General features: G+C 41.2%; 1 protein-coding gene across 1 annotated transcript; it reads left to right on the forward strand.

Moving 5' to 3' along the window:
- Positions 1–750: 750 nt before the first annotated feature.
- On the forward strand, positions 751–1,704 carry LOC109554078 (olfactory receptor 8A1-like). The gene has a single exon (XM_019954392.2). The coding sequence runs from the start codon at positions 775–777 to the stop codon at positions 1,702–1,704; it is 930 nt and encodes a 309-aa protein (XP_019809951.2). The 5' UTR covers positions 751–774.
- The last annotated feature ends 15,038 nt before the right edge of the window (positions 1,705–16,742 follow it).

The raw sequence follows: 16,742 nt of genomic DNA on the forward strand, positions 1-16,742 counted from the left end.
ACACCTATTGACACATCACATTTTTATGGAGCTGGCTTTTTGAAAAATATTTTCTAACTATGTATTATCCAATATTATTTTTACAAACACCTTAGGAATCGATATCACTAATTTCACATTTCAGATGCAGAAACTGACTTGTAATTCAGTGATACTGTTGTAACTACCATATCACCCTGACACTAAATCTGTTTGAGACAAGTTTTCATCTGTTCACAATTGGTGAATATTTAGGACTTCCATAGACCACAGGGAAGTTTCATTTCAGAAGCAAACTACGTCTCCAACTACAAAATATGAATTCTACTGCTTGTTATCTACCGGATTGAGCTTCTCAGACTTGAACCTGCATCAGCCTCACCTGGAGACAGTGTGGTACACAGATCAGTGGACCCCAACCCAGAGTTCTTGACTTGGGAGGTCTGGGGTGAGGCCAGAGAATCTGCATCTCCAATGTCTTCAGGCGATGCAAGCAATGCTGGTAAGGGACTAGACTTTAAGACCCACTGCTCTAGGATATTTCAGAGACATGAATACGGTAAAAGTTCTGGATCTTGTTCCATTTTTCTTCTCATCTCTATGACCTTTGAAATACCCAAGGTCTAGTCTTCCTCCCAAAACAAAGAGTAGGATGAGGGAACATTCATCAGAAAGGATATCAGGATCCCTCTGCTGGTCCCAAATGCTCAAAACTAGCTTCACCAAGCAGTGCAAGAAGCAGCCTTTCAGGTAGTTCTTCTCTCCCATCCCCGCAGGGCCCCCACCCAGAGGAGAATGGCTACAGAAAATCACTCTACAGTGACAGAGTTCATTCTTCAGGGTTTGACAGATCGGCCAGAGCTTCAGCTCCCACTTTTCTTCCTCTTCCTTGGGATTTACTTGGTCACCATGATAGGGAACCTGGGCGTGATAACACTGATTTGTCTAAATGCCCACCTTCACACCCCCATGTACTACTTCCTCAGCAACCTGTCCTTTGTGGATCTCTGCTACTCCTCTGTCATTACCCCTAAGATGCTGGTGAACTTTGTGTCAGAGAAGAACATCATCTCCTATGCAGGGTGCATGTCCCAGCTCTACTTCTTCCTGGTGTTTGTCATTGCTGAGTGTTACATGCTGACAGTGATGGCCTATGACCGCTATGTTGCCATCTGCAGACCTTTGCTTTACAACATCAACATGTCTCATCAAGTCTGCTCCCTTCTGGTAGCTGGGGTCTATGCCATAGGGTTCATTGGTTCAACTATAGAGACTGGCCTCATGTTGAAACAGTCCTACTGTGAACACCTCATCAGTTATTACTTCTGTGAAATCCTCCCCCTCATGAAGCTAACATGCTCTAGCACCTACCATGTTGAGATGACAGTCTTCATTTTTGCTGTATTCAACTTCATAGTCACCAGTTCAACAGTCCTAATTTCCTATGCCTTCATCCTGTCCAGTATCCTCCACATCAGTACCACAGAGGGAAGGTCCAAAGCCTTCAGCACATGCAGCTCACACTTTGCAGCCGTGGGGATTTTCTATGGAACAACCGCCTTCATGTACTTGAAACCCTCCACGGCCAGTTCCCTGGCCCAGGAGAACGTGGCCTCCGTGTTCTACACCACAGTGATCCCCATGCTGAACCCCCTGATCTACAGCTTGAGGAATAAGGAGGTAAAGGTGGCCATCCAGAAAACTCTGAGGGTAAAATCCTTTTGATACAAATGTTATGATTCTTTCTCAGTTTTAAAAATAACTTGTTATGAATCCCAGAGGGGAGCACTCCAAATGCTCACCTACTTGGGTTTGGAAACAGTCCCTTCTCTGCATGACTGGGTAACTGCTCTTGCCTCCTTCCCTCTTCCTTCCCACCTTCTGTTTCCTCCCACTTCTGTTTGAAGCCAGCTGGTGTTAAGTTGGATGAAGCATAAGCTGGAATCAAGATTGCTGGGAGAAATATCAATAACCTCAGATATGCAGATGAAACCACCCTTATGGCAGAAAGTGAAGAGAAACTAAAAAGCCTCTTGATGAAAGTGAAAGAGGAGAGTGAAAAAGCTGGCTTAAAACTCTACATGCGAAAAACTGAGATCATGGCAACCAGTCCCATCACTTCATGGCAAATCGATGAGGAAACAATGGAAACAGTAACAGATTTTATTTGAGGGGTGGGGGGCTCCAAAATCACTGCAGATGGTGACTGCAGCCATGAAGTTAAAAGATGCTTGCTCCTTAGAAGAAAAGCTATAACCAACCTAGACAGCATATTAAAAAGCAGAGACATTACTTTGCCAAAAAAGGTCCATCTAGTCAAAGCTATGGGTTTTCCAGTGGTCATGTATGGATGTGAGAGTTAGACTATGAAGAAAGCTGAGTGCCAAAGAATTCATGCTTTTGAACTGGGGTGTTGGAGAAGACTCTTGATATTCCCTTGAACTGCAAGGAGATCAAACCAGTCAATCCTCAAAGAAATCAGTTCTGAATATTCATTGGAAGGACTGATGCTGAAGCTGAAACTCCAATACTTTGGCCACCTGATGTGAAGAACCGACTCCTTGGAACAGATTCTGATACTGGAAGAGATTGCAGGCAGGAGGAGATGGGGATGACAGAGGATGAGATGATTGGATGTCATCACTGACTTGATGGACATGAGTTTGAGCAAGCTTTGGGAGTTGGTGATGGACAGGGAAGCCTGCATGCTGCAGTCCATGGGGTCACCAAGAGTCGGACATGATTAAGTGACTGAACTACTGACTGATGTTAAGTTCATCTTTTCTCTCATTGAGAAGCATTTTCTCTATTCTGACCCTTTGGCAAACTCTATTCTCTTGATTGTAATTTAATATATGTTTTAAAATTTCACAGAATCAGAGAACCAACAGTGGCTACTGGGATGGGGGGTGGACATGACAGCCAGGGGATTAAGCTCACAACTATTATATATAAAATAAAGAAGGAAAAAGGATGTATGGTACAGCACAGGGAAATAAACCAATTAGTTTATGGTGACTTGGAAGCAACCTAGATGTCCATCAGCAGATGAATGGATAAGAAAGCTGTGGTACATATACACAATGGAGTATTACTCAGCCATTAAAAAGAATACATTTGAATCAGTTCTAATGAGGTGGATTAAACTGGAGCCTATTATACAGAGTGAAGTAAGCCAGAAATAAAAACACCAAATACAGTATATTAACGCATATATATGGAATTTAGAAAGATGGTAACGACAACCCTGTATGCGAGACAGCAAAAGAGACACAGATGTATAGAACAGTCTTTTGGACTCTGTGGATTGGGGGGGGGGGGGATGATTTGGGGGAATGTCATGGAAACATGTATAATATCATATAAGAAATGAATCACCAGTCCAGGTTCAATACAGGATCCTTGGGGCTGGTGCACTGGGATGACCAGGAGGGATGGTACAGGGAGGGAGGTGGGAGGAGGGTTCAGGATGGGGAACACGTGTACACCCATGGTGGATTCATCTTGATGTGTGGCAGAGCCAATACAATATTGTAAAGAAATTAGCCTCCAGTTAAAATAAATAAATTTAACTTAAACAAAAAAAAAGTGGCCACAAAGAAAGAAAGAGAAAAAAAAAGTGTATTAACTATAAAAATACTGAATAACTTTGTTGCATGTCTGAAAGTAATAGAATATTGTAAATCAACTACCTTTCAATTAAAAATTAAACTTTTATCATTGAATTTTAGAGTCATTCACTGTTTAATTACCTTCTGTGTAGAAAACATTGCTCAACCCAGTTCCTACTTATTTGCATTTGCATGGGTGTGTGCTAAGATGATTCAGTGGTGTCCAACTTGGTGTGACCCTATGGAGCATAGCCTACTGGGCTCCTTTGTCCATGGCAAGAATACTGAAATGGGTTGCCATGCCCTCCTCCAGGGAATCTTCCCAGCCCTGCTATAGAACCCATGTCTTTTTAGGTCTCCTGTATTGGTAGGTGGGTTCTTTATCACTGGCTTCACCTGGGAGGCCATATTTGCACTTGGGGAGTACACAAAGCAGAGAGTAATGAAATTGAGAGGCACCAAGAAGTAATATTTAGAGCTTTCTCATCTGGACTTCCTCGTCCGTTTTCTTTGACTTCTCCCTACTTTTTTCCGCCCAAGAACTTCTACCTCATCCTTTTATGACTTTTTAGTCATGATAATAATAATGCCACCCACTACCATGTTTGGGGGCATCTACTCTGAGCCACACAACTCTTCTAAATGCTTTGTATGCCTTATTTCAATTACACTTCACAATAGTTAAGTACCACTGTTTTCCCCATTTCACTGTGGAATTTGATGTAGTAAATTGCTCAAGGTCACACAGCTGATAAACAAAGACTTGAGAACTCAAATCCAAGTCTAAGTGACTCTGTAACCCACACTCTTGGCTCTCAGTCATCTTGCCCTTTGCTTTATGCTGTTGCTCCCTCTGAACAGCAATTAACCCTGCCCTAATTGTGCTCTTCCAATCTCAAATGTCTCCTATAATCACTTCCTCAGATTCTCACCTTTCATCTTCCCTAATTTCTTCACATTTATCAGCAACTTCTTTTTATAACTAAGGAAAGTTTACACTAGAGTGACCAGCTCAGCAGTTTACCAGTCACCTTACCAGTTTTAACTCTGGAAGCCTCCACCCTGGGAAACCCTTCTGTTCCAAAAAACCAGGATGACTGGTCACCAGATTACATGCTGTTACAACTCTCTTCCCCTGTTTAATTAACTCAGAGATCTACCATCTACCTCAGCCAGTAAATGCAGTGGCCTTGAGACAAAGTTTCTCCCCACTCCTCTTGCTTTATTCCAATATCAAGGATACGTTTTAGACTTAGCAGCCTGATATGATGCATAAGATTAATAGATACTTCTTGTTATTTCTAGCTAATTCTGGTATTCTCTTGTATCTATCAGTGATTTATTATCAGAAATGGACCTCCAGTATTCTCAAGCAGAAAGGCAGTGAATAAAGGAATAACTTGCTTACAGTTTAACTAATGACTAAACAAAGGGTGAGGCTCCCTCCTAAGTGACTTCATGTTAGATCTGACCCAAAGCTGCCACTATGACCACTGCCATCATGTAAAATGGCCCTCATACTCACAAAATTGCTAATAAATAACTGAGCTCTGGGATACAGAATCACCTGGAAACTTGTTAAAGATGCAAATTTGAGGTTTCTGCTGCCAATACTCAATACATAAAGAAGCCCCCGTCCACAGTCACAGCTTGCCCCATCCACCTCACACCTCTTCTGTCCCACTCCACAAGCACTCCATCCATACCTTGACACACAGCCATTCCCTGGCCATCCTTTGCTCTGGGGGTGAACAGCCAGCTGTGTGGTCTGCCTCTAGGGGATGGGACTTGGGAAGAGACCTGCTGCTGCTAAGTCGCTTCAGTCGTGTCTGACTCTGTACGACCCCAGAGATGGCAGCCCACCCGGCTCCCCCATCCCTGGGATTCTCCAGGCAAGAACACTGGAGTGGGTTGCCATGTCCTTCTCCAGTGCGTGAAAGTGAAAAGTGAAAGTGAAGTCGCTCAGTCGTGTCCAACTCTTAGCGACCCCATGGACTGGCAGCCCACCAGGCTCCTCCATCCATGGGATTTTCCAGGCAAGTGTACTGGAGTGGGGTGCCATTGCCTTCTCCAGGGAAGAGACCTAGTGAATTATAAAAGTTCTTATATGACCCGAATACAAGTCCTTTGATATTGAACATCTTCCCCTCTCTGTGTCTTGTCTTTTCACTTCTTCAATAGTCTATTTCCAAGAATAGAAGTTTTCATTCTTAAGCCCAGTTGTCATTTCTGGTCTTTTATGGTGGGTACTTTTGCGCTTATTCTAAAATCCCTTAGCCTATACCAACATCATGAAATTTTTCATTTTTCTTCAGAAGTTTTAAAATGTTTGCTTTTACCCTTAAATCAATTATCTATTTAATTATAACCTTTTAATATGAAAAAAATTTAATATATACAGAGTAAAGAGAAGAGTTGTCTAAACATCCATATACCCAACAGCCAGCTCAACAATTATCCACATTTTGTTCTTCTTTGATTATCTCTATGTCCACCCACCAAATATAGTATATTTTAACCATTGCATCTTCAAATATTTTTTGTTTATTCTCTTCCTTCCTGGACTCTAATGACACAAATTGTTTAGACCACTTGAAATTGTTCTACATGTTACTGAGGTTGTTTGCTGTTTTTCTGTGTGGTTTAGTTTAATAGTTGCTCTTTCAATAATCTTTTCTTCTTCAGTGTCTAACCTCCTGTTGCATGTGTGTGTGCTAAGTCACTTCAGTCATGTCTGACTCTGCGACCCCTATGGACTGTAACCTGTCAGGCTCCTCTGTCCATGGGAGTCTCCAAGCAAGAATATTGGAGTGGGCTTCCATTTCCTTATCCAGGGAGAATGGCCATCATCAAAAACAATCTACAAACAATAAATGCTGGAGATGGTGTGGAGACAAGGGTACCCTTCTACGCTGTTGATGGGAATGTAAATTGGTGCAACCACTATGGAAAACAGTATGGAGATTCCTTAAAAAACTAAAAATAGAGTTACCATATTGCCCAACAATCCCATTTTTTAATATAAATTTATTCATTTTAATTGGAGATTAATTACTTTACAATATTGTATTGGTTTTGTATACCTGTGGCGAATTCATGTTAATGTATGGCAAAACCAACAATCCCATTTTTGAGTATATATCTGGAGAAAAACATAATTTGAAAAGATACATGCACTCCAGTGTTCATTGTAGCACTATTTACAACAGCCAGGACATGGAAGCAACCCAAATATCCATTGACAGAGGAGTGGATAAAGAATGTGTGGTACATATATACAATGGAATATTACTCAGTCATCAGAAAGAATTAAATAGTACCATTTGCAGCAACATGGATAGACTAGAGATTATCATACTAAGTTAAGTAGGTGAGACAGAGAAAGACAAATAACATGTTATCACTCATATGTGGAATCTTAGAAAAGAGTACAAATGAACTTATCTATAAAACAGAAATAGAGTTACAGATATAGAAAACAAAATGGTTATCAGTGGGTGGTGGAAGAAGGCATAAATTGGGAGATTGGGATTGACATATACACACTCAGTTCAGTTCAGTTGCTCAGTCATGTCAGTTCTTTGTGACCCCAAGAACTGCAGCACACCAGGCCTCCCTGTCCATCACTAACTCCCAGAGTTTACCCAAACTCATGTCCATAGAGTCGGTGATGCCATCCAACCATCTCATCATCTGTCCTCCCCTTCTCCCCTTGCCTTCAATCTTTCCCAAAACCAGGGTCTTTTCAAAGGAGTCAGCTCTTCGTATCAGGTGGCCAAAGTATTGGAGTTTCAGCTTCAACATCAGGCCTTCCAATGAACACCCAAGACTGATCTCCTTTAGAATGGACTGGTTGGATCTCCTTGTAGTCCACGGGGCTCGCAAGAGTCTTCCCCAACACCACAGTTCAAAAGCATCAATTCTTCTGTACTCAGCTTTCTTCACAGTCCAACTCTCACATCCATACATGACCACTGGAAAAACCATAGCCTTGACTAGATGAACCTTTGATGGCAAAGTAATGTCTCTGCTTTTTTAACATGCTATCTAGGTTGGTCATAGCTTTCCTTCCAAGGAGTAAGCGTCTTTTAATTTCATGGCTGCAATCACCATCTACAGTGATTTTGGAGCCCAGAAAAATAAAGTCAGCCACTGTTTCCACTGTTTCCCCATCTATTTGCCATGAAGTGATGGGACCAGATGCCATGATCTTCGTTTTCTGAATGTTGAGCTTTAAGCCAACTTTTTCACTCTCCGCTTTCACTTTCATCAAGAGACTCTTTCATTCTTCTCCACTTTCTGCCGTAAGGATGGCGTCATCTGCATATCTGAGGTTACTGATATTTCTCCCAGCAATCTTGATTCCAGCTTGTGTTTCTTCCAGCCCAGCGTTTCTCATGATGTACTCTGCATATAAGTTAAATAAGCAGGGTGACAATATACAGCCTTGATGTACTCCTTTTCCTATTTGGAACCAGTCTGTTGTTCCATGTCCAGTTCTAACTGTTGCTTCCTGACCTGCATACAGGTTTCTCAAGAGACAGGTCAGGTGGTCTGGTATTCCCACCTCTTTCAGAATTTTCCACAGTTTATTGTGATCCACACAGTCAAAGGCTTTGGCATAGTCAATAAAGCAGAAATAGATGTTTTTTCTGAAACTCTCCTGCTTTTTCGATGATCCAGTGGATGTTGGCAATTTTGAGAAATGCAAATTAAAACTGCAATGAGATATCACCTCACACCAGTCAGAATGGCCATCATCAAAAAGTCTATGAACAATGAATGCCAGAGAGGGCAGGGAGAAAAGGCAACGCTCTTGAACTGTTGGAGGGAATGTAAATTGATACAGCCACTATGGAAGATGGTATGGAGATTCCTTAAAAAACTAGGAATAAAACCACTACATGACCCAGCAATCCCACTCCTAGGCATCTACTCTGAGGAAACCAAACTTGAAACAGATACATGTACCCCATTGTTCACTGCAGCACAATTTATAATAGCTAGAAAATGGAAGCAACCTAGATGTCCTTTGACAGATGAATGGATAAAGAAGTTGTTGTACATATGCACGGTGGAATAACACTCAGCCATGAAAAGGAATGCATTTGAGTCCGTTTTGATGAGATGGATGAACCTAGAACCTATTATACAGAGTGAAGTGAGTCAGGAAGAGAAAGATAAATACCATATTCTAACACATATATATGGAATCTATAAGAATGGTACTGAAGAACTAGGGCAGCAGGGAGAAAAAGACATGGAGAATAGACTCATGGACATGTGGAGAGAGGAGGAGAGGGGTGAGATGCATGGAGAGAGTAACATGGAAAGTTATATTACCATATGTAAATAGATAGCCAATGGGAATTTGCTGTATGGCTCAGGAAACTCAAACAGGGGCTCTGTAGAAACCTAAATGGGTGGAATGGGGAGGGAGATGGGAAGAAGGTTCAAAACGGAGAGGTTATATGTATAACTATGGATGATTCGTGTTGAGGTTTGACAGAAAACAACAAAATTCTGTAAAGTAATTATCCATCAATAAAAAAAAAAAAAAAGAATACTAGAGTGGTTGTGATTTCCTCCTCCAGAGGATCTTCCTGATGCAGGTATCAAATAGACAAGTCTTATGTATCCTTAACTGTAAGTTTAGTTCAGTCGCTCAGTCATGTCCGACTCTCTGAGACCCCAAGGACTACAGCATTCCAGGCTTCCCTGTTCATCATCAACTCCTGGAACTTGCTCAAACTCAAGTCCGTTGAGTTGGTGATGCCATCCAACCATTTTATCCTCTGTCATCCCCTTCTTCTCCTGTCTTCAATCTTTCCCAGCATCAGGGTCTTTTCCAAAGAGTCACTTCTTTTACTGTGAGTGGAGTTACAGTTCACTAACTGTAGGTGGAGTATACTACAAAAAACATCGAAAAAGTATGTTCTATATCCAAAACTAATATAATATTGTATATCAATTACACCTCAATAAAACATTAAACTTTCAACAGTGAGTTTGAAATTCACCTTTTTATTAATTTCTATGTATAAAAACATCTATTTCTGCTTTATTGACTATGCCAAAGCCTTTGACTGTGTGGATCACAATAAACTGTGGAAAATTCTGAAAGAGATGGGAATACCAGACCACCTGATCTGCCTCTTGAGAAATTTGTATGCAGGTCAGGAAGCAACAGTTAGAAGTAGACGTGGAAAAACAGACTGGTTCCAAATCGGAAAAGGAGTACGTCAAGGCTGCATATTGTCACCCTGCTTATTTAACTTATATGCAGAGTACATCATGAGAAATGCTGGACTGGAAGAAACACAAACTGGAATCAAGATTTCCGGGAGAAATATCAATAACCTCAGATATGCAGATGACACCACCCTTATGGCAGAAAGTGGAGAGGAACTAAAAAGCCTCTTGATGAAAGTGAAAGTGGAGAGTGAAAAAGTTGGCTTAAAGCTCAACATTCAGAAAATGAAGATCATGGCATCCGGTCCCATCACTTCATGGGAAATAGACAGGGAAACAGTGGAAACAGTGTCAGACTATTTTTCTGGGCTCCGAAATCACTGCAGATGGTAACTGCAGCCATGAAATTAAAAGACACTTACTCCTTGGAAGGAAAGTTATGACCAACCTAGATACCATATTCAAAAGCAGAGACATTACTTTGCCAACTAAGGTTCATCTAGTCAAGGTTATGGTTTTTCCTGTGGTCATGTATGGATGTGAGAGTTGGACTGTGAAGAAGGCTGAGCGCCGAAGAATTGATGCTTTTGAACTGTGGTGTTGGAGAAGACTCTTGTGAGTCCCTTGGACTGCAAGGAGATCCAACCAGTCTACTCTGAAGATCAGCCCTGGGATTTCTTTGGAAGGAATGATGCTAAGGCTGAAACCCCAGTACTTTGGCCACCTCATGCGAAGAGTTGACTCCTTGGAAAAGACTCTGATGCTGGGAGAGATTGGGGGCAGGAGGAGAAGGGGACGACAGAGGATGAGATGGCTGGATGGCATCACTGACTCGATGGACGTGAGTCTGAGTGAACTCCGGGAGTTGGTGATGGACAGGGAGGCCTGGCGTGCTGCGGTTCATGGGGTCGCAAAGAGACGGACATGACTGAGAGACTGATCTGATCTGATCTGATGTATAAAATATTACTTAATTTACAATCTACTTTTTGCACTTGGGGATACACAAGCCAGAGAGAGGTAGAATGAAAGTCTCCAGCAAGTGATGTCCAGAAACTTCCTCATCTAAACATCTCTCTCTTCTCTCCTTCACTCCTCTCTAATGATCTCTATGTAAGGACTCCTACTTGATCCCTTCATGTAACTGAGTAACAATAATAATGATATCAGCCACTAACATGTTTTTCAATGTTTACCTGAGCCCTCAAACTCTTCTAATATTTTATATGTATTACTTCAATTACACCTCACAACAGTTAAATACTACTGTTTTCCTCATTTCACTATGGAAATGCAATTTAGTAACTTGCTGAAGGTCACACATCTGGTGAACAAAGACACTGGGAATCTAGCCCAAGTCTAAGTGACTTTGGAGCCCACACTCTTCACTCTCAAATGTCCCCTTTGTTTAACCTGGCACCTTCTTTGAACAGTCAATCACACCTGCCAGAATTGTACTCTTCCAATTTCAAATGCCTCCTAAAGTCAGTTCCTCAGATCTCCACCGTTTATCATCTGCCCTAGGCTCCCCATGTTTATAGGCAACTTCTTCAGAATAAATAAGGGAACAGAGTGACCAGCTCACCAGGTTTCCTGGCACTTCACCATGTTTCACACTGGAAGCCCTACCTGGGGAAACCACTCAGACCTAGACAAACCAGGATGATTGGTCATCCAGATTATAAATTGCCACCAAATCGCTTTCTGCTTAATTAACTCTGAGATCTACTGCCAAGGTTGCTCAGTAAATCCAGTGGCAATAGGACAAACTTTCCCCCCACTCCCCTTTCTTTGTAACAATATCAAGGATACGTGTTTCAGACTCAGCAGCCTGACAGGGTGCCGTGGATGTGTAACATTTTCTCATGTCTAGCGATTTTTTGGTATTCTGTTTTATCAATCACTGACTTATAATGATAAACATATAACTCTACTTTTCTGCAGCAAAAAGGAATAAATACAGTGAATGGCTTGGTTAGAGTTGATTTAATGACTAAAGAAAGTGTGAGGATGCCCGCAAAGAGACTTCAAAATTGATGTGACTCCCAGCTGCTATTGTGACCACTGCCACTACAAATAAAGACTCTCATAAAAGCCACTCAAAAATCAGTAAACAACTAAACCCTGGGATCAAACATCACCTGGAACATTGTTAATATGCAAATTTGGGATCCCTGTTTCACATCTACAAAGTTTCCTTTGTTGTGCAGAAGCTTTTAAGGTTAATTAGGTCCCATTTGTTTATTTTTGCTTTTATTTCCAATATTCTGGGAGGTGGGTCATAGAGGATCCTGCTGTGATGTATGTCGGAGAGTGTTTTGCCTATGTTCTCCTCTAGGAGTTTTATAGTTTCTGGTCTTACGTTGAGATCTTTAATCCATTTTGAGTTTATTTTTGTGTATGGTGTTAGAAAGTGTTCTAGTTTCATTCTTTTACAAGTGATTGACCAGTTTTCCCAGCACCACTTGTTAAAGAGATTGTCTTTAATCCATTGTATATTCTTGCCTCCTTTGTCAAAGTAACTTTGTGTTTCCTGTCTAGAGAATATCCTTTAGTATTTGTTGGAGAGCTGGTTTGGTGGTGCAGAATTCTCTCAGCTTTTGCTTGTCTGAAAAGCTTTTGATTTCTCCTTCATACTTGAATGAAATCCTTGCTGGGTACAATAATCTGGGCTGTAGGTTATTTTCTTTCATCATTTTAAGTGTGTCTTGCCATTCCCTCCTGGCTTGAAGAGTTTCTATTGAAAGATCAGCTGTTATCCTTATGGGAATTCCCTTGTGTGTTATTTGTTGTTTTTCCCTTGCTGCTTTTAATATTTTTTCTTTGTGTTTGATCTTTGTTAACTTGATTAATATGTGTCTTGGGGTGTTTCGCCTTGGGTTTATCCTGTTTGGGACTCTCTGGGTTTCTTGGACTTGGGTGATTATTTCCTTCCCCATTTTAGGGAAGTTTTCAACTATTATCTCCTCAAGTATTTTCTCATGGTCTTTCTTTTTGTCTTCTTCTTCTGGAACCCCTATGATTCGAATGTTGCAGCATTTAATATTGTCCTGGAGGTCTCTGAGATTGTCATCATTTCTTTTAATTCGTTTTTCTTTTATCCTCTCTGATTCATTTATTTCTACCATTCTATCTTCTAATTCACTAATCCTATCTTCTGCCTCTGTTATTCTACTATTTGTTGCCTCCAGAGTGTTTTTAATTTCATTTATAGCATTATTATTATATATTGACTCTTTTTTATTTCTTCTAGGTCCTTTTTAAATCTTTCTTGCATCTTCTCAATCCTTGTCTCCAGGCTTTTTATCTGTGATTCCATTTTAATTTCAAGATTTTGGATCAATTTCACTATCATTATTCAGAATTCTTTATCAGGTAGATTCCCTATCTCTTCCTCTTTTGTTTGGTGGGCATTTATCCTGTTCCTTTATCTGCTGGGTATTCCTCTGTCTCTTCATCTTGTTTAAATTGCTGAGTTTGGGGTGTCCTTTCTGTATTCTGGCAGTTTGTGGAGTTCTCTTTATTGTGGCGTTTCCTCGCTGTGTGTGGGTTTGTACAGGTGGCTTGTCAAGGTTTCCTGGTTAGGGAAGCTTGTGTCGGTGTTCTGGTGGGTGGAGCTGTATTTCTTCTCTCTGGAGTGCAATGAAATGTCCAGTAATGAGTTATGAGATGTCTATAGTTTTGGGGTGACTTTGGGCAGCCTATATCTTGAAGCTCAGGGCTGTGTTCCTTTGTTGCTGGAGAATTTGCTTGGTATGTCTTGCCCTGGAACTTGTTGGCCCTTGTGTGGCGCTTGGTTTCAGTGTCAGTATGGAGGCGTTTGATGAGCTCCTGTCAATTAATGTTCCTTGGAGTCAGGAGTTCCCTGGAGTCGGGGTTTGGACTTAAGCCTCCTGCTTCCAGTTATCGGTCTTATTTTTACAGTAGTTTCAAAACTTCTCCTTCTATACAGCACCATTAATAAAACATCTACGTTAAAGATGAAAAGTTTCTCTACTGTGAGGTTCACTCAGAGAGGTTCACAGCGTTACATGGAGAAAAGAAGAGGGAGGAGGGAGTTAGAGGTGACCCAAATGAAATGAGGTGGAATCAATAGTGGAGAAAGTGGGGTAGCCAGTAGTCACTTCCTTATGTGCGCTCCACAACTGGACCACTCAGAGATGTTCACGGAGTTATACAGAGAAGAGAAGAAGGAGGAAGGTGACAGAGGTGGCCAGAAGGATAAAAGGGGGGAATGAAAAGGAGGGAGACAGATCCAGCCAGTAATCAGTTCCCTAAGTGTTCTCCACCATCTGGAACACACAGAAATTCACAGAGTTGGGTAGAGTAGAGAGGGGTTAGGGAGGAGACACAGGCGACCTGGTGGAGAAAAAGGAGAGTCCAAAGGGAGAGAGAGCAGTCAAGCCAGTAATCTCGCTCCCTAGTGAAAAATGGGTCCTGAAGATTGGGTTCTTAAAGGTACAAAATTGGTAACAAATACATAAAAGCAAAAATTAAAAATCTAGAGTAGAGTTTGGAATTTCAAAAATACGATGTTAAAGAATAGAAGAAGGAAAAGAAAGAGAGAAAAAACGAACAAAGAAAAACAAACAAGGTCGCGAAAATTATAAAGAAAATACAGGTACAAAATTGATAACTAATACCAAAAAGCAAAAATTAAAAATCTAGAGTAGAGTTTGGAATTTCAGATATACAATGTTATATAAAAGAAGAAGAGAAAGAAACAGAGGGGGGAAAAAAAGTCACAGAAATTATAAAAAAAAACTATAGGTACAAAATTGATAACATATACCAAAAAGCTAAAATTAAAAATCTAGAGTAGAGTTTGGAATTTCAAAAATACAATGTTAAAGAAAAGAAGAAGAAAAAAAAAAAAAAACAAGGTCAAAAAATTATAAAATATATATATATGAAGTTTGCTGAAGAAGAAAAAAATAGGGTCTTTTTTTTTTTTTTTTGCAAAGTAATAGGTTATAAAAGTGAAAATTAAAGGAACAATAGAGGACTTAAAAAAAATTTTTTAATAAAAAAAAAGAAAGAATGATCGTAAAAATAGTAAAAATATATCTAGGACTTTCTCTGGTTTTGTTGTGAATATTGTGGGTTCAGTTCATTTTTGGCTAGTTCCTTGGTCCAACTTATATTTCTCAAGATTTATAGGCCCCTTCCTATGTAGCCCGTAGTAACCACAGGGTTTTAATCTATTGCCTGTAGCTTCCAAGGCGTTTCCCTCTGTTATAACTTCTTCTGTTGGCTGGTCTCTTCAGTGTCTGGTTTCCGCCCTGACACAAAGGGGACGGTGGAGACACTTTTTTTTTTTTTTTTTTTTAGGCTCACTTGTTCAGTCGCACTGTGGGGAGGGAGGGAGGGATGCTGCAAACAAGTAACACTGGCATGTGCTCACAGTGCCTCAGCCACACTGGGTCTGCCCCCACACTGCTCGGGCTCTAGGTTGTTCCGCTGGGAACCATCCGAGGCCAGCCCTGGGCTGCATGTACCTCCCAGGTCCAAGCCGCTCAGGTTCAGGCACTCGGGTAGTCCTCAGAGGCGCAGACTCAGTTGGGCCTGCGTTTTGTGCTCTTCCCAGGTCCGAGCAGCTCAGGTGATGAGGTGTTTGGCGAGCGCCAATGCTGCGACTTATCGCCTCCCCGCCACTCGGTTATCTGGGTGTAAAACCGGCGCACCTTCTCAGGCAGATATTGACCGTCCAGACCCCCAAGAAGTTTTAGTTAGCAAAGAAGCTTGCTTACAGTTTTATAGATAATGTCTCTCTGGGGCTGCGATTGCCCCCTTCCGGCTCTGGCTGCGTGTCACTGGAGGGGGAAGGTCTGCAGCCGGCTATCTCTGTTCAGTCCTTTGTTCCGTGTGCGGGCCTGGTGGTGTCTTAGGTTAGGGCTGGCTTTTCGCGTGGTAGATATCCCACAGTCTGGTTTGCTAGCCCAAATTATTTCGCTCAGATAGCGCTCAGGGTATTCAGGCCAGATTCTTACTCTCAGCGATGCAGCCCGCACGGCGCCTCCCTGCCCAGCCCCCGCTTGCTAATGGTGGATGCAGGCGTCTGCGCTGCTTCTCCTCTGGGGGAGTTACCGTAGGGCTCCCAATCTGCGAGTTTTAATTGTTTATTTATTTTTTCTCCCTGTTATGTTGCCCTCTGTGCTTCCAAAGCTCAGCACAGATTCGGCAGTGAGACGGTTTCCTGGTGTTTGGAAACTTCTCTCTTTTTAAGACTCCCTTCCTGGGACGGAACTCCGTCCCTCCCTCTTTTGTCTCTTTTTTTTTGTCTTTTATATTTTTTCCTACCTCCTTTCGAAGAGTTCGGTTGCTTTTCTGGGTGCGTGATGTCCTCTGCCAGCATTCAGAAGTTGTTTTGTGGAATTTACTCGATGTTTAAATGCTCTTTTGATGAATTTGTGGGGGAGAAAGTGTTCTCCCCATCCTACTCCTCCGCCATCTTGGCTCCTCCCTCTCTTTCAAGTACATTTAGAAATGAGTATAAATAAAACAGAGGAAATCAGAGTTTGGTGGACCCTCTATGGCAACATGGAATATTCCACATGTGATATTGTACTATAATTGTGTAAAATGTTACCATTGGGTTAACTATTTAAAGGATACATAGCATCTATCAATATATTATTTCTTGTACCTCCATGTGAATATACTGTACAATTTTCTCGAGAAAAACTTTAATTTACAATCTGAATTAGCAACATTTTCATAAATGATAGCTAAATGAATGTATTCTTGAAAAGTACATATTCTTTTAAACATATTTCCCTTAAGAAGGACAAAATGTTCATGAAGAGTTCTTAAAAGCTGACCTTCTTATGCCTTTCAAACTCCTGTAATTCAAACACTACTCATCTAAAGGTTCAGGAGCAAAGTAAAAATTTCAGCATTCCTTATAAACTGGCATTGCTTCACTGAAACTATAAGTTTTTATTAACATTTCCATCTGTT

This window comes from Bos indicus, chromosome 29 (assembly GCF_029378745.1).
Source record: "Bos indicus isolate NIAB-ARS_2022 breed Sahiwal x Tharparkar chromosome 29, NIAB-ARS_B.indTharparkar_mat_pri_1.0, whole genome shotgun sequence".
NCBI lineage: Eukaryota > Metazoa > Chordata > Mammalia > Artiodactyla > Bovidae > Bos > Bos indicus.

Excerpts from the sequence above, each read along its gene's own strand:
- LOC109554078 (XM_019954392.2), top strand. The coding sequence starts at position 775 with ATGGCTACAGAAAATCACTCTACAGTGACAGAGTTCATTCTTCAGGGT.